Source organism: Carcharhinus amblyrhynchos, chromosome 21 (assembly GCF_965287045.1).
Source record: "Carcharhinus amblyrhynchos chromosome 21, sCarAmb.v2.hapA, whole genome shotgun sequence".
NCBI lineage: Eukaryota > Metazoa > Chordata > Chondrichthyes > Carcharhiniformes > Carcharhinidae > Carcharhinus > Carcharhinus amblyrhynchos.
The window spans coordinates 3,188,555-3,215,662 of NC_137344.1; the positions used below are offsets into that span (position 1 = coordinate 3,188,555).

Below are 27,108 nucleotides of genomic sequence, written 5' to 3' on the forward strand. Positions count from 1 at the left end.
AACAAAAATCTGAAATTAAAAGTCAAATGATGACCATGAAGCCATTGTCCATTGTCATAAAAACCCATCTGGTTCACTAATGTCCTTTAGGGAAGGAAATCTCCCATCTTTACCAGGTCTGGCCTATATGTGACTCCAGACCCATGGCAATGTGGTTGATTCTTAATTGCCCTCAGGGATGGGCAATAAATGCTGCTCCAGCCAGCGATGCCCATGTCCCATGAACGAATAAAAGAATGTCACTTGTGTGATCAGGGGCCTTTGTGCCAATGCCATTTCACTTTCTCATATATATAATTGCAGCAGAGATAGAGAGCCAGGATAGAGGGAAGTAGAAAGGTGGAAAAGGGAAAAAGGAAACAGTTTGAGTAGCAAGCAACATGAAATTAAAGCAGGTGAGCTGACTGTCTTCTTCCAGTTCTGTACAATAAAATTCCATGATGTTCCAAATTCAAATTTGATTCGATTTATTATTGTCACATGTATTAACCTACAGTGAAAAGTATTGTTTCTTGCGTGTTATACATATAAAATATAACATTCATAGAGAAGGAAATGAGAGAGTGTAGAATGTAGTGTTACAGTCATACCTAAGGTGTAGAGAAAGATCAACTTAATGCAAGGTAAGTCCATTCAAAAGTCTGACAGCAGCAGGAAAGAAGCTGTTCTTGAGTCAATTAGTACATGACCTCAGACTTTTGTATCTTTTTCCTGACGGAAGAAGGCGGAAGAGAGAATGTCCAGGGTGCGTGGAGTTCTTAATTATGCTGGCTGCTTTGCCGAGGTAGCAGGAAGTGTAGACAGAATCAATGGATGGGAGGCTGGTTTGCGTGATGGGTTGGGCTACATTCATGACCTTTTGTAGTTCCTTGCAGTCTTGGGCAGTGCAGGAGCCACACCAAGCTGTAATGCAACCAGAAAGAATGGTTTCTATGATGCATCTGTAAAAGTTGGTGGGAATCATAGCTGACATGCCAAATTTCCTTAGTCTTCTGAGAAATAAAAAGTTACTGAGGTACTGGTGTGTTTTAACTGGCATACAATTAAAATCAAATCCCAATTCAAAATATTCCTCAAATTCTGAACCACCCATTACACAATCATATGCCTTTGAATCCTTACTCTCTATCCTTCGTTGATAAATCATAAAATTATCTCCACACCCACTTAAGAGGATGCCTCAACTCATAATTTTCAACAAAATCTTCAGCCTTTCAACTGCACAATCTTAAATTCCAATGTCACAGACCGGCATGATGGACCACATTGCCAGCTGTTCTGGAAATTCACATGAACAATGAACCAACAGGGCAGGAGTGGGGAAATCTCATTTGACAGTGCAAGAATGAGATAAGGCAAGGATAGATAAATTTTTGAACAGTAAAGGAATTAAGAGTTATGGTGAGTGGACGGGTAAGTGGAGCTGAGTCCACAAAAAGATCAGCCATGATCTTATTGAATATCAGAGCAGGCTCGAGCGGCCAGATGGCCTACTCCTGCTCCTAGTTCTTATGTTCTTGTGTTAATGTAGTTAGCAGCATGATAAACATTATAATGCAAAAGAGCAAAAAAAAATTTATCCCTCCATTTCAAATCCTTGTCGTTGGTATCTATTGGCCACAGCGAACTTCTCTTTGCCAGGCAGGAAGCATTCCTTTGGCCATTCAGAAAGTCAGCTTTAATCAATCCAATGGCTGCTTAAGAAGGTCTTAATATCTCTGGAATCAGACAACACAATGTCTCTGGACACAGAGGTAACATGCTGCCCTCAGAGCTGGAGGTATCATTCAACTAACTGGGTAATTTGAGCTGAAAACTCAGACTGCTTGCCCATCAGGTATGTATTTTTGTGTTGCTATGCTATATAGATCTTTCCTCAACACTGGGAGAAAAAACCTTAGTGCAAGGACACATACATCAAATTTTATGCTTCCTCAGTCACATTGCCATGCTTAAAGACTGAAATATAGGGCATCGATTAACGACTGCCCCACCAAATTCAGTAGATAAATAAGACCATGAAACTCTAACATAGGGGCGGAAGTAGGCCATTTGGCCCATCAAGTCAGTTCTGCAATTCAATGAGATCATGGTTGAACTAACATGATAATCCTCAATTCCACTTTCCCACCTTATTTCTGATAACCCTTGATTCCTTTACTGATTAAAAATCCTGTCTTATCTCAGTCTTGAGCACACTTAATGACCCAGCCCCTACAGCCCTCTGCGGTAAAGAATTCTACAGATTCACCACTCTCTGAGAGAAGCAATTCTATCTCATCTCTATCTTAGATAGGCAACCTCTTACCTCTGTTCCTAGACTCTCCCACAGGGGAAAACAACCTTTCAACATCTACCCTGTCAATCCCTCTGAGAACCATATATTTCTCAATAAGGCCAACTCGCATTCTTCTAAATAAGTACAGGCCCAACCTACTCAACCCTTCCTCATAAGAACATCCTTTCATACCTGGGATCAACCTAGTGAACCTTCTCTGACTACCTCTAATGCCAGCGTATCTTCCTTAGATAAGAGGACCAAAACTGTTCATAGTATCCCAGGCGTGGTCTAACTACTGCGTTGCATATTTTTAGTATGACTTCCCTATTTTTATACTCTGTACTCTTTAAAATAAGTTCCATTTGCCTCCCCATTACCTGCTGAATCTGCATGCTTGCTCTTTATGATTTATGCATGAGGATCCCCAAATCCCTCAGTGCTGCAGATTTTGATGTGATTTATTATTGTGACATGTATTAGTGCACAATGAAAAATATTGTTTCTTCTGCATTATACAGGCAAAGCGTACCGTTCATAGAGAAGGAAAGGAGAGAGGGCAGAATGTAGCGTTACAATCATAGCTAGGGTGTAGAGAAAGATTAACTTAGTGCGAGGTAGGTCCATTCAAAAGTCTGATGGCAGCAAGGAAGAAGCTGTTCTTGAGTCAGTTGGTACATGACCTCAGACTTTTATATCTTTTCCCAGAAGGAAGAAGGTGGAAGAGAGAATGTCAGAGGTGCGTGGGGTCCTTGATTATGTTGTCTGCTTTCCGAATCTGCGGGAAGTGTAGACAGAGTCAATTAATGGGAGGCTGGTTTGAGTGATGGACTGGGCTTCGTTCACAACTGTTTGTAGTTTCTTGTAGTCTTGGACAGAGCAAGAGCTGTACCAAGCTTGACACAGTCAGAAAGAATGCTTTCTATGGTGCATATGGTGGTAAAGTTGGTGAGAGTCGTAGCTGACATACAAAATTTCCTTAGTCTTCTGGAAAAGTAGAGGAATTGGTGGGCTTTCTTAACTATAGTGTCAGCATGGGGGGACCAGTACAGGATGTTGGTGATCTGGAACCTAAAAACCTGAAGCTCTCGAACATTTCTACTTTGTCCCCATTGATGTAGACAGGGGCATGGTCTCCACTACGCTTCCTGAAGTCAATGACAATCCCCTTCGTTTTGCTAACATTGAGGGAGAGATTATGTAGCTGCATCAGTTCACCAGATTCTCTATCTCATTGCTATACTCTGTCTGGTCATTGTTTGAGATCCGACCCACTACTGTGGTAACATCAGCAAACTTGAAAATTGAGTTGGAGGGGAATTTGGCCACACAGTCGTAGGTATATAAGGAGTATAGTAGCTGGCTGAGAACACAAGCTTGTGGGGCACCGGTGTTGAGGATGATCATGGAGGAGGTATTGTTGCCTATCCTTATTGATTATGGTCTACGATTTAGGAAGTTCAGGATCCAATTGCAGAGGGAGGAGGCCCAGGCTATGGAGTTTGGAGATGTCTTTTAATACAAATAAAGGAACTCAGTAAAGCAAAAAAAATAATGAAATTGCAGGGGTCCTGACAGATATATTTAAAATGTCGGTATCCACGGGTGAGATGCCAGATGATTGGAGGATAGTTCATAAGATCATAAGATCATAAGGAATAGGAGCAGGAGTAGGCCATCCAGCCCTTCGAGCCAGCCCTGCCATTCAATAAGATCATGGCTGATCTGTCGCTGTTCAGTTCCACATTCCCGCTGTCTCCCCATAACCCTTAATCCCCTCGCTTATCAAAAACCCATCAACCCGCGTCTTAAAAATATTTAGCGAGGCAGCCTCCACCACCTCAACGGGCAGAGAATTCCAGAGATTCACCACCCTTTGAGTGAAGAAGTTCCTCCTCAACTCTGTTCTAAACCACCCCCCCTTTATCTTGAGGCTGTGCCCCCTAGTCCTACTGTCCTTTCTGAGCGGGAAGAGCCTCTCCACCTCTATCCTATCCATCCCATTCATCATCTTATACGTCTCAATGAGATCTCCCCTCATTCTTCTAAACTCTAACGAGTACAAGCCTAGTTTATTCAGCCTCTCCTCATAGCTCAACCCCCTCAACTCCGGTATCAGCCTAGTAAACCTCCTCTGCACTCCCTCCAAGGCCAAAATATCCTTGCGTAAGTACGGCGACCAAAACTGCACACAGTACTCCAGCTGCGGCCTCACCAATGCCCTATACAGCCGCAGCAAGACCTCCCTACTTTTATATTCAATCCCCCTCGCTATGAAGGCCAGCATCCCATTAGCCTTCCTGACCACCTGCTGCACCTGCAAGCTGGGTTTTTGCGACTCATGCACAAGGACCCCAAGGTCCCTCTGCACCGTCGCCTGCTGCAGTTTTTCGTCCCGTAAGTAATAGTCCTGTTGTTCCGTTGTTTAAAAAAGGATCAAAACGTAATCCAAGAAATTATAGGCTGGTAAGTTTGACGTCAGTAGTAGATAAATTATTGGAAGGAATACTAAGAGATAGGATCTACAAATATTTGGATGGACAGGGACTTATCAGGGAGAGTCAACATGGCTTTGTGCGTGGTTGTCATGTTTGACCAATCTATTAGAGTTTTTCGAGGAGGTTACCAGGAAAGTGGATGAAGGGAAGGCGGTGGATGTTGTCTACCTGGATTTTAGCAAGGCCTTTGATAAGGTCCCTCATAAGAGGTTAGTTAGGAAGGTTCAGTCGCTAGGTATACATGGGGAGGTAGTAAATTGGATCAGACATTGGCTCAATGGAAGAAGCCAGAGAGTGGTTGTGGAGGATTGCTTCTCTGAGTGGAGGCCTGTGACTAGTGAAATGCCGCAGGGATTGGTGTTGGGTCCATTGTTGTTTGTCATCTATATCAATGATCTGGATGATAATATGGTAAATTGGATCAGCAAATTTGCTGATGATACAAAGATTGGAGGTGTAGTGGACAGTGAGGAAGGTTTCCAAAGCTTGCAGAGGGATTTGAACCAGCTAGAAAAATGGGCTGAAAAATGGCAGATGGAGTTTAATGCAGACAAGTGTGAGGTATTGCACTTTGGAAGGACAAACCAAGGTAGAACATACAAGGTAAATGGTAGAACACTGAAGAGTGCAGTTGAACAGAGAGATCTGGGAATACAGATATACAATTCCCTAAAAGTAGATAAGGTCGTAAAGAGTGCTTTTGGTACACTGGCCTTTATAAATCAAAGTATTGAGTGTAAGAGTTGGAATGTTATGGTAGGTTGTATAAGACATTGGTGAGGCTGAATTTAGAGTATTGTGTGCAGTTTTGGTCACTTAATTACAGGAAGGATATTTGTAAGTTTGAAAGAGTGCAGAGAAGGTTTACAAGGATGTTGTGGGACTTGAGAAACTGAGTTACAGAGGAAGGTTGAATAGGTTAGGACTTTATTCCCTGGAGCATAGAAGAATGAGGGAAGATTTGATAGAGTTGTATAAAATTATGATGGGTTTAGATAGAGTGAACGCAAGCAGGCTTTTTTCCACTGAGGCTAGCGGAGAAAAAAAAATAGAGGACATGGGTTAAGGGTGAAGGGGGAAAAGTTTAAAGGGAATATGGGGGGGGTGCTCTTCACACAGAGAGTGGGAGTGTGGAATGAGCTGCCAGATGAAGTGGTAAATGCGGGCTCACTTTTAACATTTAAGAAAAACTTGGACAGGTACATGGATGAGAGGGGTTTGGAGGGATATGGTCCGGGTGCAGGTCAGTGGGACTAGGCAAAAAAATGGTTCGGCACAGCCAAGAAGGGCCAAAAGGCCTGTTTCTGTGCTGTAGCGTTCTATGAGTTTCATAGGAATAATGGTGTTGAAGGCTGAGCTGTAGTCAATAAATAGGAGGCTGACATCACTGTCCTTGTTATCAAGATGTTCCAGGGTTGAGTGCAGGTCCAGGGAGATGGTGTCTGCTGTGGACCTATTGCAAAGGTAGGTGAACTGTAGTGGATCCTGGCAATCGGGGAGGCTGGAATTGATTTGTGTCATTATTAGCTTTTGAAGCACTTCATAATGATGAACGTCAGAGCCACCAGCCGATAATCATTAAGGTACGCTGCTTGACTTTTCTTTGGTACCGGGATGATGGTCATCTTGAAGCAAATAGGGACCTCAGATTGTTGTAAAGAGAGGATGAAGATGTCTGCGATCACCCCCACTAGCTGATCCACGCAGGGTCTGAATGTTCGTCCAGGTCCCCATTTTGTGCCAGTCGCTTTTTGTGGTCTGCAGTCTTTCTCCATTTAAATAATATTCAGTTCCTTAATTCTTCCTACCAAAATACATAACTTCACATTTTCCTGCATTATATTCCATCCATCAAGTTTTTGCCCACTCACCGAACCTATCTATATGCCTCTGGAAACTACTCGGATCATCCTCATCACTTGTCTTCCCTTCTATTTTTGTGTCATCCACAAACTAGGCAATAATATATTCACTTCCCTCATCCAAGACATTAATATATATTGGAAATAATTGTGGTCCCAGCACTGATCCCTGTGGCACTCCACTAGTGTACAAGTTGCAGTCCTGAAAATGCCCGTTATCACAACTTTTGTTAGTTCACAAATCCTCTATCCATGCTAATATACGACCCCCAATACCAAGGGCTCTTATCTTATTAAGTAGCCTTTTATGCAGTACTTTATTGAATGCTTTTGGGAAATCCAAGCACATTACATCAAAGTTCCCATAGTCTATCCTACTCGTTAGCACCTCAAATAATTCTAATAAATTTATCAGCCATGACTCCCCCTTCCTGAAGCCATGATGATGCTGCTTGATTATATAATGCATTTCTAAATGCTCTATTACATCCTTTATAAACTAGTCCAACATTTTCTCAATGACAGATGTTAAGCTAACCAACCTATAGTTACCTCTCTTTTGTCTCCCTTTTTGAATAAGGCTGTTTACATTGGCTGTTTTCCAACACACTGGGACTTTTCCAGAAGTTAAGGACTCTTGAATGCATCCACTATCTCTGTAGCTACTTCATTTATTAACCTAGAATGCAACCCATCAGGTCCAGAGACTTATTGGCCTTTAACCCCATTAGTTTTTCCAGTAAGTTTCTCTTGTGATAATTATTGCATTTATTTCCTCGTCCCCTTCAACCCCTTATTTAGAATTTTTGGAATGCTATTAGTGTATTATTTATTATTTATTTACAGGATGGGGGCATCACTGGCAATGCCACTATTTGTTGCCCATCCTTCCGTGCCCTTCTGAAAGTGGTGGAGACCTGCCTTCTTGCACCACTGCAGCCCCTGAACTGTAGGTATACTCATGGTACTGTTAGGGAGAGATTTCCAGGATTTTGATCCAGTGACAGTGAAGCAAGGCTATATATTTCCAAGTCAGAATGGTGAATTGGTGGGAAACTTGCAGGTGGTGGTGTTCCAGGCATCTGCTGCCCTTGTCCTTCTAGGTGGTAGTGGGGTTGTGGGTTTGGAAGGTGCTAAGGAACCTTTGATAAGTGTATCTTGTTTATACTACCCAAGGTTGCCACTGTTTGTCAGTGGTGGAGGGAGTGAATGTTTGTGGAAAAGGTGCCAATCAAGCGGGCTATTTTGTCCTGGATGGTGTGAAGCTTCTTGAATGTTGGAACTGCACTCATCCAGGCAAGTGGGGAGTATTCCAGCACACTCCTGACTTGTGCCCTTGTAGATAGTGGACTGGCTTTGGAGAGTCAGGAACTGAGTTACTTGCCACAGTATTCCTAGCCTCTGACCTTCTCTTGTAGCCACTGTGTTTATGTGTGAAGTTCAATTCAGTCAATGGTAATCCCCAGTATCTTGATAGTGGGGGATTCAATGATGGTAATGTCATTAAATGTCATGGGGTAATGGGTTAGATGGAGAAGAGCCTCTTTTGTCTGGTCATTGTCTGGCACTTGTGTGGCATGAATGTTACTTGCTGATTGCCAGTCCAAAACTAGATACTGTCCAGGTCTTGCTGCATTTGGACATGGACTTCAACAAGAAGTTGCAAATGATGCTGAACATTTTGCTCTCATTAGTGAACATGACCACTTCTGACCTTATGTTGGAAGGAAGGTCACTATGAAACAATTGAAGGTGGTTGGGTGGCTCTGACGAAGGATTCTCCAGACTCGAAATGTTGGCTCTATTTTATCTACATAGATGCCATCAAATCTACTGAGATTTTCCAGCATTTTCTGCTTTTGTTTCAGATTCCAGCATCCACACAATTTTGTCTTTATTTGATATGAAGGGGGTTGGGCCTAGGTCACCATCCTGAGGAACTCCTGCAGTGATGCTCTGTGGCTGAGATGATTGATCTCCAACCATCACAACCACATTCCTTTGTGCCAGGTATGACTGCAACCAGTGGAGAGATTTCCCTGATTTCCATTGACTCCAGTTTTGCCAGGGATTCTTGATGCCACTCTCAGTCAAATGCCGTCTGGATGTCAAAGGCAGTCACTCTCACCTCACCTCTAGAGTTCTCACCTCTTTTGTCTACGTTTGAACCAAGGCTGGAATGAGGTCAGGAAACTAAGTGACCGTGGTCGAACGCAAACTGAACATCAGTGAGCAGTTAATTGCTGAGTAAGTGCCACTTGATAGCACTTTTGATAACTCCTTCCTTCACTTTATTGATGATAAAGAGTTCACAGAGATGTGTAAGAGTAATAACTGGGTAACCATACGGGGGGATTTCAATTTTCCCAACATAAACTGGGATAGTCATAATGTTGTGGGTTTAAGCAACCACAATGTGGTACAGTTCAAATTTATTACAGACAAGGAGAAAAATGGCCTGCAAAAGACAGCTTTGGATTGGGGAAAGGCAGATTTTATTCAAATAAGACAGGATCTGGCCAAAGTTGACTGGAAACAGCTCCTTGTAGGTAGGTCTACAGTACAGGAGTGGGCGGCATTCAAAAAGGAGCTGGGGAGAGTATAGGTCCAATGTATACCCTATGGGGGAAATGTAGGAGCAATAAGTTCAGGGATCTCTGGATGTCTGGAACAATTCAGGGCTGAATGTGGAAGAAGAGAAAAGCAATTCCAAAGGGGGTAATTCAGTTGTGGCCATAGAGGAATATGGGAAGTGCAAGAAGGAAGTTAAGAAATTAGAAGAGCAAAAAGGGGGTACGAAAGAAGTTATGCAAATAGGATTAGGGAGAACTCTAAGATATTTTTAAATATATTAAAGGGAAAAGGTCAACCAAGGAAAGAGTAAAGGCCATTAGAAACCAACGGAGGCAATCTGTGTGTGAAGCCACAGGTGTTAAATAAATACTTACCTTTGGTCTTCACTCAGGAAAAGGAGAACGTACGTATGGTTTTCAGGAAAAGAGACTGTGAGGAACTGGCACAATTTGACACTGGAGATGTGGGGGAATTGGAGGCTCTGACAGGCTTAAAAATGTACAAATCCCCTGGCCCGGAAGAGCTGCATCCTAGGCTGCTGTGGGAGGCAAGACAAGAAATTGCAAGAGCTCTGACACAAATGTTTAATTCCTCTCTGTCCAAGGGGAAAGTGCTACAGGACTGGAGATTGGCTAACGTGGTTCCACTTGTCAAGAAGGGTAGTAGAGATGGACCAGGAAATTATAGACCTATGAGTCTCACGTCAGTGGTAAGGTAACTATTGGAAAAAATTCTGAAGGGGAAGATTAATATCCACGTGGAAAGGCATCGTTAATTAGGAATAGTCAGCATGGCTTACAAATTTGTTAGAATTTTTCAAGAATGTGATCAAGTATGTGGATGAGGGAAGTTCAGTTGATGTAGTTTATATGGATTTTAGCAAAGCTTTTGACAAAGTCCCACATGGGAGGCTGATTGAGAAAGTGAAAGCACATGGAATTCAGGGAAACTTAGCAAAATAGGTCAGAAATTGGCTCAAAGAGTAGTGGTAGAAGCTTATTCGATTCTCTGGAGACTGGTGTCCAGCAGTATATCATAAGGATCAGTGCTGAGACCCTTATTGTTTGTTATATGCATAAATGATATAGATGAAAATGCAGGGGAATGATAATCAAGTTTGCAGACAACTTCAAGATTGGTGTGGTAGTTAATATAGAAGATGGTTGTAGATCACAGGAAGATACATCTGGGTTGGTCAGATGGGCAGAGTAGTGGCAGATAATATTTAACGCTGATAAGTGTGAGGTGATGCATTTTGGATGAAACAAGACGAAGGAGTATTTAATGAATGGTAGGACACTGGGAAGCTCAGAGGAACAGAGGGACCTTAGAGTAAATAATCACAGATCCCTGAAGTTAGCGGAGCTCATGAACAGTATAGTTAAGAAGGCACATGGGACACTTGCTTTCATCAGTAATGGTATAGAGTATAAGAGCAAGAAGGTAATGTTGGAGTTGTACAGAGTGTTGATTAGGCCATGGCTGGAGTACTGTGTGCAGTTCTGGTCACCTCACTATAGGAAGGATATGATAGCATAGAGGGCGTACAGAGCAGATTCACCAGGCCGTTGCCTGGGATAGAGCATTTGAGCTGTAAGGAGAGACAGATAAGCTTAGATTGTTTTCTTTAGAGCGAAGAAGACTGAGGGGGGACATGATTGAGGTGTATAAGATTCTGAGGGGTATTGACAGGGTGAATATCTGTTTTCCTTGTTTGGGGGGTCAATAATAAGAGGACATAGTTTTAGGTTGAGGGGCAGGAGATTCAGAGGGGATTTGAAAAACAAACATTTTCACTCCATGGGTTGTAAGAATCTGAAATACACTGTCTGAGAAGATAGTCAAGATCAAAAACCTTACAGCCTTTAAAAAATATTTGGGTGAACACTTGAAATATCATAAAATTCAAGGATATGGGACAAGTGCAGGAAAATGAGATCAGTGTGGCTTTAGTGGTAGATATTGACTCAATGGGTCAAAAGGCCTTTTCTGCCTTTTGGGTAGGATTTTACAGCCTCACTCATCCCAAAGCCATAAAATCCTGCCCGAGTCAACTGACCTTCCTATGCTCAGCCCCTTGCCCACTCCAATTCCAGTGGTGGGTGGGCCAGTAAAATTATGGCCTATGATTCTGGATTGATGGGACAGTAATCAGCTGGATTGAATTTGTTGTTTTTTTCAGTACAGGATGTACCTGGGCAATTTTCCACAATGCTGGATAGTTGCCAGCGTCGTAGCTGTACTGGAACAGCTCGGATTAGGGTGAAGCCACAGAACTACTGCCAGGGCCTATGAAGACTGGTGCAAAGTATTTCTTTAACTCTGCCATTTCCTAGGTCCGGATTATTATTTCTTTAATCTCATTCTCTAAGACGTCTATGTTCCCTTTGCCCTCTAACTTCCATTTCATACATTTAAAGAAGCTCTCATTGTCTGTTTTTGTATTACTTGCTTTTTTAATCTTCATAATTTATCTTCTCCGTCTATTATTTTTGGGGATATAAGATTGGAACGTTAATATAAATGGGATACAAAAATAGTAAGTTCACAATGAACTATTAAAACTATAGTTTGCTCTGTACTGATAGACTGAAACCCCATAAAGGCATTAGCTCCTTGAAGTGGTTTTATAAAGAAAAGGTTAAGAATTTGTTTACATTATAAAAGTAAGTTCTTCTTCTTATATTTCCCAGAAATTTTAAATGCTCTTTCCACATCACCCCCGCTTTCTCCTGGGATTATGCTGTGCAATATTCCCTAATCCAAAGGACAAAGAGGGGAGATTAGGGAATTTTTTAATGAGGGAAGCTGTTATGCTTTGGAATGCAATGCCTGAAAAAGTGGTGACAGCAGCTTCAGTAGATTGTCACTTTCAATGGGAACTGGGATATACAGAGGCTAGAATTTTACGTTGCTTGGGCAGGCATGTGCCAGAGCTCAGAGTCCAGCTGCGCATCCTGGCATCAGTGCACAGTTTGGTCGGCATGCACGTGAGTCAGAAATGCACCCGCTGATAATCAAGCTGGCAGTTTAGTCCATTATGGGACCAACTGACCTGAATTTTACAAGGCCTGTCTGCTTTTACAGTTGGCGAGTGGGTCAACTGGCAAGGTGGCCTTTAGGTTTCCACTGCAACTTCAGGCCAGGGCGGGATGAAATGTTACGTCCGAAATAACATTTTAAAAGGGGTCTGGGGACTGAGGTTTATGATTGAATGTGCTGCCTAGATACCCTTTGCAGTGTTTTACCATCATTATCTTTTTATAGGTGTGCAGCTCCCTGAGACAGCTTTGTAATGGTTGAGGGAGCACATTAGAAGCTCCCTCCCTTTTCTCTGTGACCACGCTCTTCCCACCCTCGCAGGCAGGGCGGAGCCTTTCCCAGCACTCAATTCACGCTGGCTGCTCACTAATGGAGCGACCAACACAAAATCACATTCCTGGGACACTTATTGCCACAAGCACATTTTGCCCCTGCTTCTGGGTCCACCAAGTGCACACAGTCCAGAAACAGGTCATCCAGACTTGTCCTTAACACTGCTTATGCTCCAAACAAACCACATCCCACCCTTCTTCATCTTAACCCTTGCAACATATCCACCTGTTCCTTTCTCCCTCACGTGTTTACCATTTCCCTTGAATGCAACAGTACTACTCATCTCAACCACACCCTCTCATCCTGCGGAACTGCACGCAGCTGGATTTGTTATCAATGAACCGAAGGGTCTCTTCTGCACTGCAGAATTCTGTTACAGGAAGTTATTCTTGGGCGAACAGCAGTAGCCTTCTTTTGGACATATTCTTTGACTAAGGGTCTGTCTGCCTCTACTCACCCAGAAGGGTGTAAAAAATCCCAGGGCACTGACGTGAAGAACAGCAAGGAAATGTCCTGGCCAAGATTCATCCCACAGCCAAAACAAATGGATCTAGTAATTTATCTCATTGCTATTTCTGCAAACTTGCTGTGCCCAAATTGGCTCCCACCAGACATATCCCACCAGACATAACAGTATCTACACTTTAGAAATACTTAAATGATTGCAAAGCACTTTGCCTCATTGCAAGGTTACAAAAGACATTTTATAAATGTAAGTTTTCTACTGCCAGCCATCCAACTGAATGCTTATTGCTCCTGTAAATAATAACGATAACAACACACGTTTATATAGGTCTCCAAGATAATAATGTGTCTCAGGTTTCTTCACAGGAGCAATTACCAAACAGGATTTGAACGCGAGCCAAAAGAGATACAAGAACAGGGCCTGGTTAAATAAATTGTTTTTAATACGCTTCTTAAAGGAGAGCGATACAGTGAGAATTATATTTTAGACCACCATTCAGCATACAAGAAATAACTTTTTTTGGATGAACTGAAGTCACAGATGATTATATGCCTCAAGTTAATGTATTATTCAGCACTGCTTGTTGCTGCTATATTCCACTGAGTTTAGGGTTGCTTATGGTTTCATCATCTCCCTCTGGTCTTGCCAAGGCGTCTTCTGAACTCTGCATTGCTGTAGGCGGTGTAGGTTGTAATTTTATAAAGAAAGCTGTCTAGTGAAAAGGTGCAATTTTTGTGTATTAGAAGTCAACCAGTTGTTTCCATGAAATTAGTTAGTCCTAGTTGAACAGACGTGCACAAAAAAAATGATTTTATTCAAAGTAATTACAGATGGCTTCTTTAAATATCACATGGTAGCACAGGGTGTTAATGAAACATGCAATGTTTATAACTGAACAGGCAAGGAACACTGCACACCTCTTTCACAATAGCAGCTGCAGGTTTTGCATGAAGTGGCTTGTTTTTATTCTCCGATCTGCCAGAAAAGCAGTAGATCTATTACCAGGCTGTCCTTCTGCCCTTGCACATTGACTTAATACTTTATCAACATGCTGGTTTCAATATGCTGTGTAGCTCCTGGTGTGGTATATTTTCATTGCTACCATCATGCTGTCTGGACAGGTGCTGAGCAGATGTTTGGCATTTCCCTTCACTGAACAGGAAAATCAGAAGGGAGCCACCCTCAATCAATACCATCCCTTTCCTACCGATCGGCAGTAATCGCAGGCAGGCTAGAGGTTCAATTGCCTCATTAAAGAACTCTGCATCGTACAAGATGGTAATTCAGCCCATCGTGTCTGTGCCAGCTCTTATAAAGAGCTATCCAGTTGGTTGCATGCTTTTGTTCTATCCCCACAACTCTACAATTTTTCTTTTCAATGATATTTTCTGCTCAGGCGTGAGAACAAAACCAGTAACAATGAATACAAGCTGGTCAATAATAAATCCAGTTGGGACTTCAGGTGAAACTTCTTTATCCAGAGTGGTGAGAATAGAAAGACTTGCGTTGCGATGTGACTAGTGCTTTACAAACACTTAAGTATTTCCAAACTGTAGTTGCTGCTGTAAATCAGATGTGTGGCAAATAATTTGGGCACTGCAAATTTGCAGAAATAGCAGTGAGAGGGATGAGGGATCATTTGTCTTGGGTGAGGGGGGTTGTGGGGGGGATTTTCCCTGCCCTTCTTCAAAACAGTGCTATGGGACCTTTCATGTCCCTCTGAAGCAGTAGAAAGGGCCTTTGCTCAAAAGACACATCCAAACTACAGCCATCCCAAAATAATTTCCCAAATGAAATCACGCAACTCTACAGCTCAGCAGGATAAAGGCGCCACTCTCTGCTGATGGGACATGCAGGTCAGAACGGCCAAGCATTGCTCACGCACCTACCCAGACCAAATCAGAACAAACCAGCCATGAATATTTGCCAGGATTTGCAATCAGCGAGAGTAAAAAGAGACCATTAGTTGGTGTTGTCACAGAGGGCACATAGATGTTAAAAGATTGGCTTATAGATTGAAATTTGAAACCAGGTCAGTAGAGCTGCCAATTCCCACTAATTAAAATTTCAGTGGGTTTACACAATAGCCGTGCTGCTGGAGGATCATGGTAAGTGAATGTTTTCAACCATTGTGGACTGCACCACATGACCAGGCTTCATTTCTCTGCCACTCTGCTCTATTCCAATTTTGGTTTTAGCTCAGATCAGCCATGATCTTATTGAACGGCGGGGCAGGCTCGAAGGGCTAGATGGCCTACTCCTGCTCCTACTACTTATGTTCTTATGTTCATATCATTGGTCCACTGCTTCATTTCCATGGGAGACATGCACAAAATGTTCACTGGTTAAAATTATACACGCTACATCATTCCTCCACTGCCATACACTGCAGCTGGTGGGGTGGCACAGCAGCAGAGTGATTAGCACCGCCGCTTCTCAGCTCCAGAGACCCGGGTTCGATTCTCAGCTTGGGTCACTGTCTGTGTGGAATCTGCACGTTCTCCCTGCGACTGTGTGGGTTTCCTCCGGATGCTCCGGTTTCCTCCCACATTCTGAAAGATGCGCTGGTTAGGTGCATTGACCCGAACAGGCGCTGCACTGCGACGACTAGAGAATTTTCACAGTAACTTCATTGCAGTGTTAATGTAAGCCTTACTTGTGACTAATAAATCAACTTTAACTTCTCAATTCCTTTTTTTTATACTAAACGTTTTCGAAACGGAAATGTCAAATTACTTCGTCACTGTGAGCTTGGAATCCACAGCTCTCCAAGTATGAAGCAATTTAAATGCTATGTGGACAGTGTCGACATTTCTCTGTCTGTCTCTCTCTCTCCCTCGAGGACTGTGCAATGAGACTCACTCACTCTTTGAATGTTACATTCATGAATCACATGAAATCTTCTCAGAGATACAAGACAGCTAAACCCCAAACATTTCTGCCCTCATTTCTCACCTTCTTCACTCCAGAAGATTCAAGCTTGGAGACTGTGATAGCTGCAATGGAATGGTGGCAATTTGCATACCTTTGAATGCACATCAAAATTCAGGCTAGAATATAGTTTATAATGAGACTGTTTAACCTAGTCAGTGAAAGGGTGAGGGACAAACAATAGGCAATGATAGAAGAGTGAGTGGTGCAAAGCCAAACGGAAGGTAATTTCATCTCCATCTTCCACCTGACCAGAGATCTTCCCTTTTGTTCTTTTATCCTCCCTTCCGCCACCTCTCCCCTTTCATTTGTTTAACACCGATTACAATTCGAGCTTTTCCCAGTCCACTGAAATGTCATCAACCCAAAGTGTTAACCCTGTTCCCCTCTCCCAAGATGTCTCCTGGCCTGATTACCTCCAGCATCTTCTGTTTTTGTTTCAGATTTCCAGCATCAGCAGTATTTTGCTTTTTGCAGAATCACTACAGTTCAAAAGGAGGCATTTGGCTTATCAAGTTTACACCAACCACAATCCCACCCATGTCCTATCCCCATAACTCCATATATTTACCCCGCTAATCCCTCTAACCAGGACACTAAGGGGCAATTTACCATGGCCAGTGCACCTAACCTGCACATCTTGGGACGGTGGGAGGAAACTGGAGCACCTGGAGGAAACCCACGGCGACACGGGGAGAACATGCAAACTTCACACAGATGATGATTCAGGCCAGGAATCAAACCCAGTCCCTACAGCTGTGAGGCAGCAGTGCTATCCACTGTGCCACCATGCCACCAATGGTGTAATTCTGTTTAACATTGCATCCTGAGCTTCATTTGAAAGTGGGTTAGCAATCCAAATATAGTGGTTAATTAGGAAAGGAAAAGTAATGAGATTTCGTAATTCCCAAAGTTCATTTCGAAAACAACTGAAGGTTGTGATTTTAAGGTCCACTCCAGGACTTCAACTGTTGAAAGTGGAGAAAATAAGGCAAATAATTTGCATTAATATAGCACTGTTTAGATACTCAGAATGACTCAAAGCCCTTTACAGTTAATTAATTACTTTCCAAGTGAAATCACTGTTGGTCTACAGACAATCACACTTTTCAGGGACACCTTGCAGTGTGTCTCTACAAATCCCTTAAGGTAGAAATGCAGGTAAATTGGCCAGGTGGTCAAAAATGCAATTAGGATACTTTACTTTGTTGGTCACATTCTAGATTATAAGAGCAGGAAGGTTACGCTGGAAAACAGCAAATTCTGGATAAACTCAACAATGGTGGCAGCATCTGAGGAGAAAGGAACAGAGTTAATGTTTGGATTCCATATGACTCTTCTTCAGAGCTGAAGCAGGGTAAAAATGTAGTGGATTATATAATTGCAGCAGGTGTGCAAAACAGAATTTGATTTAATTTATTATTACCACGTGTTAACATAGTGAAAAGTATTATTTCTGGCACTTTATTCAGACAAAATATACTGTTCATAGAGAAGGAAACAAGAGAGAGTGCAGAATGTAGTGTTACAGTCAAAGCTAAGATGTAGGGAAAGATCAACTTAATGTAAGGTGAGTGCATTCAAAAGTCTGACGGCAGCAGGGAAGAAGCCTTTCTTGAGTTGATTGGGACATGACCTCAGACTTTTGTATCTTTTTTCCAACGGAAGAAGGTGGAAGAGAGAATGTCCGGGGTGCGTGTGGTCCTTAATTGTGCTGGCTGCTTTGCCGAGGCAGCAGGAAGTGTAGACAGAGTTAATGGATGGGAGGCTGGTTTGTGTGATGGATTGGTCTACATTCACGACCTTTTGTAGTTCCTCATGGTCTTGGGAAGAGCAGGAGCCATACCAACCTGTAATACAACCAGAAAGAATGGTTTCAATGATGCATCTGTAAAAGTTGGTGGGAGTCGTAGCTGACATGCCAAATTTCCTTAGTCTCCTGAGAAAGTAGTTAAGAAAGCCCACCAATGCCTCTATAATGTTGGCATGGGGTAGTCTGGACACCAAAAGATTTGAAGCTCTCGACCTTTTTACTTCATCCCTGTTGATGTAGACAGGGGCACGTTCTCCTTTACACTTCCTGAAGTTGATGACAATTTCCTTTGTTTTGTTGACATTGAAGGAAAGAGTATTGTTGCTACACCAATTCTCTATCTCATTCCTGTACTCTGTCTTGTCATTGTTTGAGATCTGACCCACTATAGTGGTGTCATTAGCAAACGTGAAAATCGAATTGGAGGAGAATTTGGCCACAGTCATAGGTGTGCAAGGGGTATAGTAGGGGGCTGCAAACACAGCTTTGTGGAGCACCAGTGTTGAGGATGGTTGTGAAGGTGTTGTTGTTACCTATCCTTACTGACAGTGATCTGTCAGTTCGGAAGTTCAGGATCCAGTCGCAGAGGGAGGTGCCGAGGCGCAGGCCACAGACTTTGGAGATGTGTTTCATTGGAATAACAGTATTGAAGGCTGAGAATGTCAGTGATAAGTGGAAGCTCAGGAGAGATTGCACAAAAATGTTATGGACACAAAATAAAGGGAGTGTTAATGATGGTGATATGGACTGAAGATGGCACTGATGGTGGCATAAAGATAATGTAGCAGAATGTGTGAATAGGAGAACAAAGGTCATTTACAATTCCTTTGTCCAATTACAGCAACCCTACCCTCAGAGTATAAATCTCATCTGATTAAGAAAACATAGCAGGGACGAGCAAATTACTGCAGATGCTGGAACCTGAAACCAAAAGAGAAAATGCTGGAAAATCTCAGGTCTGGCAGCATCTGTAAGGAGAGAAAAGAGCTGATGGTTTGAGTTCAGATGACCCTTTGTCAGAGGCATAGACAGTGGGAGATATTTATACTCTAGGGTGAAGGAATGAAAGGTGAGTCATAGCCCATAAACAAGGGGAAAGACTGCTAATGGTAGTCCACTGAGAGAATAAAGGGTGCAAATGGCCAAATGGCAGAGAAGCTGTAATCAGAGGGTAAACTGTGACAAGATGAAGATGGGTGGCGGAAGAGGTAAAATTGAGAAAAAGGGAGAAAGGGGAAACAAAGAAGGAATACAATAGGGGAAAAGAGTGGGGGAAATAAAGAAAGACAATAAAGAAATAAAAGGTACAGAACAGTTAAAAATTAAATAAAACAAAAACAAAGGGGTTAAGATGGGTCAGAGCAAATCATCTGAAGTTGTTGAATCCAATGTTGAGGCCAGAAGGCTGTAAAGTGCCAAGCCGGAAGATGAGATGCTGTTCCTCCAGTTGGCGTTGAGCTTCATTGGAACATTGCAGCAAGCGAAAGACAGACACATGGGCATGGGAGCAGGATCATGTGTTAAAATGGCAAGCAACCGGAAGGTCAGGTCCTGATTACGCATAGACTGAAGGTGCTCAGCAAAGCGATCACCCAGCGTACACTTGGTCTCTCCTATATAGAGGAGACTACATTGGGAGAAGCGAATGCAATACACCAAATTGGAAGACGTACAAGTGAAATGCTGCTTAACCTGGAATGCGTGTTCTGGACATTGGCCCTTGTTTTCGGGCTATGACTCATCTTTCATTCCCTCTCCCCGCAGTATAAATATCTCCCACTTTCTGTGCCTTTTAGCTTTGACAAAGGATCATCTGGACTCGAAACGTAGATAGACTATGAAGCTAAACTAGCACTAAATATAAAAGAGGACAGTAAGAGTTTTTACAAATATATAAAGAGGAGGAGGCTGGCAAGAGTGAATGTTGCCAGGATGAGAGGGGGGATTTAGTGGTGGGAGATGAGGAAATGGCTGAGGCCTTAAATACGTTTTTTGCCTTGGTCTTCACGGAGGAGGATGCGAATAGTTTGCTGGATATTAAAGATAGAAGGAGTTGAGGGCCTGAATGCGATTACTGTCACTAGAGAGGTAGTGCTTGATAGACTAATGGGACTGATGGTGGACAAGTCCCCAGGACTGGATGGAACGCATCCCAGGGTTCTGAAGGAAATGGCAGAGGTGATAGTAGATGCCTTAGTGATTATTTACCAAACTTCACTGGATTCAGGGGAAGCGCTGGAAGATTGGAAAACAGCTAATGTTACGCTGCTGTTTAAAAAAGGTAGCAGGCAAAAGGCAGGGAATCATAGGCCGGTTAGTATAACGTCTGTTGTGGGAAAAATGCTTGAATCCGTCATCAAAGAAGAAATAGCGAGGCACGTAGAAAAGAATGGTTTGATAGAGCAGACGCAGCATGGATTCGTTAAGGGGAAGTCATGTTTGACGAATTTATTGGATTTCTATGAGGATGTGACTAGTGCGGTAGACAGAGGGGAACCGGTGGATGTGGTGTTTCTCGATTTTCAAAAGGTGTTTGATAAGGTGCCGCACAAAAGGTTGCTTCAGAAGGTTAGGGGGCATGGAGTTGGAGGTAAGGTGTTAGCGTGGATAGAGGATTGGTTGTCTAATAGGAGGCAGAGAGTTGGTATCAATGGGTGCTATTCTGATTGGTGACTAGTGGAGTGCCGCAGGGATCGGTGGTGGGGCCTGAGCTATTTACCATTTATATAGATGATCTGGAGGAGGGGGCTGAGTGTGGGGTAACGAAATTTGCTGATGACACAAAGATGAGTGGAAAAGCAAATTGTGCAGAGGGTGTGGAAAGTCTGCAGCAGGATCTAGATAGGCTGAGCGAGTGGGCGAGGACCTGGCAGATGGAGTGCAATGTTAGCAAGTGTGAGGTTATCCACTTTGGCAGAAATAATAGTGGGAGGGATTAATATTTAAAGGGCAAAAAGCTGCAGCATGCTATGGCGCAGAGGGACCTGGGGGTCCTTGTGCATGAGTCGCAAAAACCCAGTCTGCAGGTGATCAAGAAGGCGAATGGGATGCTGGCTTTTATAGCGAGGGGGATAGAATATAAAAGCAGGGAGGTCTTGCTGCAACTGTACAGGGCACTGGTGAGGCCGCAGCTGGAGTACTGTGTGCAGTTTTGGTCGCCACACTTGCGCAAGGATATTTTGGCCTTGGAGGGTGTGCAGAGGAGGTTCACTAAGCTGATACCGGAGATGAGGGGGTTAGACTATGAAGAGAGACTAAATAGACTGGGTCTGTACTCGTTGGAGTTTAGAAGGATGAGAGGGGATCTTATAGAGACATATGAGATAATGAAAGGGATGGATAGGGTAGAGGTAGAGAGATTTTTCCTGCTCAGAAAGGACAGGTGGAGGCTACCTTGCTAAATATATTTAAAAGTCATGAGTAGATAGGTTTTTGACAGACAAGGGAATTAAGGGTTATGGGGAGAAAGCGGGAAAGTGGAACTGATCCACTTCACATCAGCCATGATTTTGTTGAATGGCGGGGCAGGCTCGAAGGGCTAGATGGCCTACTCCTGCTCCTATTTCTTATGTTCTTATTAACGTCAGCTCTTTTCTCTCCTTACAGATGCTGCCAGACCTGATGAGATTTTGTAGCATTTTCTCTTTTGGGCACAAAGACCATATCCTCAGCATAGTATCTACACACAAAGTAGGAGCAACTTTGAGATGACCATATACAGGTGTTGCAATGGACTGCAACTCTCCAATCTGTGCCCTTGTTGCTGAAGAGCTCACACTTGCAGCGTTGCTTGCCATGTGCTGCAGAGAGCTATTACTGTGGCTTTGAACCTCTCCCCTTCGAAGGACCAGCTCCAAACATCGGTGGCATTTTGCAAATACACGTCACTGCACCATGCAGGTCACTGAAGCCCTGGTTGTGAGAGCTGGAAAACAATTCAAATCCAGACAGATGAGGCCTTATAGAGACAGACAACATTGGTATTCACCTCCATTGCTGAATTTCCCCAGGTATGTGATATCATTAGCTGCATCCATGTGGCCATGAAGGCACCCAATGAAGTCTATCAAGAGGAAGGGCTTCCATTCACTCAACCTTCATCTGATCTCCAATCACAATAGTTCTCTGCTTGTATGCACTTGGTTTCCTAGCGACTGCTCCAACTCTTTCACCTTCTGGAGGATACTGCATCTCTTTATTCAACCCTTACAAACATCTTGGATTGATTGTCATGGACAATGGAAACTGCTTGAAGAGATGCTTTTCAACCCTATGCGAGAACCCAAAAGAGGCACAGAAGCGATACAATTGCTCACTTGGGCAACTAGTCATTGACCTTCAGGAGATGCAGGTTCTAGTGACTGAACTGATTGGATATCACCCTGCAGTACCCCCCGACAGGAATCTCACTCAGTGCTGCACTCTCCATAACGTAACCCTCCAGAATCGTGAAGAACATGAGACTCTGGAAGCACACTGCTCATTGGAGGAGGAGGACGTGAAAAAGGAACAGCATGCAGAGTGGGACGGTAGAGAACACAGGAGGTTCTCAGGCTGCACAGAGAGGTGGCTGGGGTCAACAAGGGGCTCAAGGGACTCGTCAGGAAACTGTTGATGGTGGGGATTATCTCATTCAAGCTTAAGTGATGCCTTTCAACCCGAGAAGAACGGCATGTTCTGGAACAAACTCTGAGCCATTTGGACTGAAAATGCAGCCTGAAACATGTAATCTCTTTCTGGCAATGAACGATGACCATCTGCCCATTATTGACAGATTCCTGTCTGCCTGCACCACGTCATGACACTTTTTCCTTCTTGCCATTAATAAAAGTTGGTGGTTCATGTGTCAGTATTTGCAGGGTGCACAAATATATTGCATACAGCAAGAAACACCCTAGTGACTCACTCAGAACTCTTCCCAACATGGCAGCCTCTCTGCTCAGCCACCTTTACATGATGCACCCTTTGCGTTCTCAATGGAAGTGGAGACAGCCTGCTCAAACTCTACCAACAGCAGAGATGCAGATGGTAGTCATCTTCATTACCCCCATGAAGACTCCTCCACAGGCTGCATACCTGTGTTATTGCAGGGGCAGCCTCCATCACTGGGCCCCACCAAGGTTGCCAATCTCTCCTTGGGGTTTGCAATGCCCATGGCATCCCTAGCAGTGATAACATGCCATGGCAGGGAGGGTCAGGCACCCTCATCAGTCTGAGCCCAGTCTCAGGCATTATGAGCCCATTTCTCCTCAAGGACAGAGAGCGAGAGGGGGAAAAACACAAGGCACTGCTCTATGGACGGCCGCTTCTATTCGTTAGTAGCTGCATGTTTCAGAGCTGGTGGTGCCTCAAGCAGCACTCTGGCTTTGAGCCATTCAGCAGGGTCAGAAAGTGATCTCAGCACATACCTCTCCACATTCAGCAATAACATGCTGAAGTTCCCCAGCTGCTAGGCAGTGAATACCCAGAGTCCTATCCTGAGGGGAGGGTTGCACTCACCTTGCCAGAGTGTATCTGTTCACTGCACTTCTTCGAACAATGGGTCCAAATACCATTTGCTGTCTATTGCAGCTATGTCCATTCAGGGCTCCTTGATCTGTGTGGGTAGCCTCATCCTATTTTCCACAGATGATGATCTCCCTCCTCTACCTCATGGACTGCGGGCAACCTCCAGGTCTGCTGCTATGAATCAATGAATTGCCCTGCTGTACGTTCCAGGCCATTCACAGTCCCACCTCCCTTTATGACCCCACCACTACTGCTGCTAAGTGACCACCAAGCTCAACTGCAGGCCAATTAAGAAGGTATCCAATGAAAATCCAGGCTAATAACTGCTTCAAGACAGAGGTTATTCAAGACTCAGAAACAGTCTGGAATTCTGCTTCCCACCCCATAAAAAACCTGCCATTAAATTGTTTGATATAATTGAGTCGCTATGCTAGGTAACTTCAGTGGATGGCTAAGAATCAACAACATTGATGTGGGACTGATGTCACACGTAGGCTAGACTGGGTAAGAATGAGGAGTTTCGTTCCCCACAGGACGAAGTGGGATTTTAACACAACTCAACAGTTTTATGGTTTTTTTTTTACTGAGACCAGCATTTTTAATTCCAGTTTTTAGGGGGAAAAGTTAATTCAAGTTCTCAAATAGTCCATGGTGTGATTGCAAACTTGCATTCTCTGGATTACTAGCCCAGTGCAAGGTAATAACTGCACCAGTAATTAAATAAACCATCTCTCCTCTGCTATAACACTCAGCTGAGAGAGTCAAAGTTGTCCAGCAGCACAAGCTGCTGAAACAACTGTCACTTTAAGCATGCAGCATGTTTCAGGATGCAGCCCCTCACAACATTAATAATATAAATGAAAGAAAGGCACTGGCATCTACATTTAAACATGGAGAGAGAGAGATCAATGTACAAAGCCAGGAGCAAACCTGGAGCCAACAAATCTAGCTGCTATGGATTAAAATAACTCTGCTTTTCTTTCTTCTGCTAAATTATTGATGAAGGTAATTAAGAACGAAATCCCAGGCGTTGGAGGATGGCTGAAGCATCAATAGCCACTTGGAAAGAAAAAAGTCGTTGTCGGAAGGAGCCTGTCCCAGAAACACAAATTAGCCAGTTAAAGATGACAGAGGACAACAACAAGTTGCATTCATATAGAGCCTTTGACTCAGTTAAACATGTCAAGGCACAAATGTGTTATCAAAAATGTGGCACTGAAGCACATAAGGAGATACTAGGACAGGGGGCCAAAAACTTGGCCAAAAGGGTAGGTTTTATAGAAAAGGAGAGAGAGAGATGGAGAAGTGTAGAGAAGGAATTCAAAGGGACAATGTTTTAATATTCAGTAGTTAATATTTAAGACAGGAGTAATCATTTGATTGTAAGTTTTTATCAAATCAGCAAATATCAACAGTTCTTGGGCCAGACTGGTTTATTATTTTTTATATAATTTGAATTTATCAATTTTATAGATCGTAGAATGGTTACAGCATAGAAGGGAGGCCATGCAGTCTGCTGAGCCAGTACAAGCATCCGCAAGATTGTCTAGCTCAACTAGTTTCACATTCCAGCACTTTCACTACAACCATGGAAATCTTTTCTCTTCAGGTGTTTATCCGATTCCCTTTTGAAAGCCACAATTGAACTTGCTCCCATCACACTCTCTGGCAGTGCATTCCAGATCCAAAACACTTGCAGTGTAAAAATGTTTTTCCCCATGTTTTCTTTGTTTTCCCCCCAAGACACCTTAAACCTGTGCCTTCTGATTCTCGATCTTTGTGACAATGGATACGGTTTCAGCAGGAAACAGGAGGAGGGCAGAGACGGAAGGGCGATGGGGGGGGGGAAAACAGACGGGCAAAGTGGGGGGGAGATTCAGAGGGACGACTTGGAGACGGAGGGGGGATGGAGGGGCGACCGGTTTGGGGGGGGGGGGGGGGGACGGACAGAGGGGCGATGGGGGGGGGGGGAGGAGGTTGGAAGGGATGGATATGGGGGGGGGGGGGGGGCGGCGTTGGAAGGGATGGAGATTATGGGGGGGGGGGGGGCGGCGTTGGAAGGGATGGAGATGAGGGGGGCGGCGTTGGAAGGGATGGAGATGAGGGGGGCGGCGTTGGAAGGGATGGAGATGAGGGGGGCGGCGTTGGAAGGGATGGAGATGAGGGGGGCGGCGTTGGAAGGGATGGAGATGAGGGGGGCGGCGTTGGAAGGGATGGAGATGAGGGGGGCGGCGTTGGAAGGGATGGAGATGAGGGGGGCGGCGTTGGAAGGGATGGAGATGGGGGGGGGGCGGCGTTGGAAGGGATGGAGATGGGGGGGCGGCGTTGGAAGGGATGGAGATGGGGGGGGGCGGCGTTGGAAGGGATGGAGATGAGGGGGGCGGCGTTGGAAGGGATGGAGATGAGGGGGGCGGCGTTGGAAGGGATGGAGATGGGGGGGGTAGTGGGAGGCTGGTATTTGATGGAGGGATTTGGGTGTGTGGTTTGGAAAGGGGGGTGTTGTTGAGGGGGGGAGGCGGGGGGGGGTTGTTGAGGGGGGGAGGCGGGGGGGGTTGTTGAGGGGGGGAGGCGGGGGGGGGTTGTTGAGGGGGGGAGGCGGGGGGGGGTTGTTGAGGGGGGGGAGGCGGGGGGGGGGTTGTTGAGGGGGGGAGGCGGGGGGGGTTGTTGAGGGGGGGGTTGTTGGGGGGGGGAGGCGGGGGGGGGGTTGTTGAGGGGGGGAGGCGGGGGGGGGGTTGTTGGGGGGTTGTTGGGGGGGGAGGCGGGGGGGGGGTTGTTGAGGGGGGCAGGCGGGGGGGGGGGTTGTTGAGGAGGGGAGGAGGGGAGGCGGGGGGGGGGGGGGGTTGTTGAGGGGGGGGGGTTGTTGAGGGGGGGGGGAATGTTTAGGGGGGCGGGTGGTCTGTCTTTCTATCGCTCACCGTCCGCCGCCGAGTCCAGCTTCAGCTGCCGCTCCCCGAATGAGAGCTCCACGCCCGCCTCCGGGCCGGGCTCCGGCTCACCGCCCGTCGCCATTCCTCAGCCGCTGCGCTCCCGCCGCCACCGCCGCCGAGGCTCAGACTGACAACTAGGCCACGTCTCCCCGGTAACCGCTTCCATCCCGCGGGCTCCGGGCGGCAGTGCGGCCCCGCACAGAGGTTCCGGGTTCCGGGCTGAACAATCCCCGAGTGCAGCCTCTCTGTCCAGGGACAGCACGGCCATTCTCACCTCAAACAACCTTCCAGCAGCTTCCTACCTGAAATAATGAGAATATCAGCTTCATCAGCAGTAAATATTTGTCAGGGTTCAGACTGGGATGTGATTTCTCATGAAACTTTCTGCAAGAACCGCTCAATGTGATCAGGTTGAAAAGGAAGAGTTGCATTTAGATAGCACCTTTCCTGGGGGAGGCAATGGCTTAGTGTTCTTATCACTGGATTATTAATCTAGAAACTCAGTTAATGTTCTGGGGACCCTGGTTTGAATCCCGCCACGGCAGATGGTGGAATTTGAATTCAATAAAAAATATCTGGGATTAAGAATCTATTGATGCCCATGAAACCATTGTCGATTGTTGGAAAAACCCATCTGCTTCACTAATGTCCTTTAGGGCAGGAAATCTGCCGTCGTTACCTGGTCTGGCCTACTTGTGACTCCAGAACCCACAGCAATGGGGTTGACGCTCAACTGCCCTCAGGCAACTAGGGATGGACAATAAATGCTGACCAGCCAGCGACACCCATGCCCCATGAATGAATGAATTAAAAAGTACAAACTCAATTGAGGGTATTTAATAAGATAACTCACCACAAGCTCTGTCTTATTGTAAG

At 44.7% G+C, this 27,108-nt stretch overlaps 1 protein-coding gene across 2 annotated transcripts; it reads right to left on the reverse strand.

The window, feature by feature from the left end:
- Positions 1-559: 559 nt before the first annotated feature.
- Positions 560-26,337, reverse strand: LOC145356529 (uncharacterized). Of its 2 annotated transcripts, none has more exons than XR_013889163.1 (2): positions 26,221-26,337; positions 560-903 (listed from the first exon to the last, which is right to left on the reverse strand). XR_013889163.1 is itself a non-coding variant. In XM_080209273.1 (2 exons), the coding sequence occupies exons 1-2, from the start codon at positions 26,312-26,314 to the stop codon at positions 17,545-17,547; spliced, it is 384 nt and encodes a 127-aa protein (XP_080065399.1). In that variant the 5' UTR covers positions 26,315-26,337; the 3' UTR covers positions 13,496-17,544. The 2 variants fall into 2 exon arrangements, 1 of the variants encoding a protein (XP_080065399.1); XM_080209273.1 differs by lacking the exon at positions 560-903 and adding an exon at positions 13,496-17,834.
- Positions 26,338-27,108: the final 771 nt, after the last annotated feature.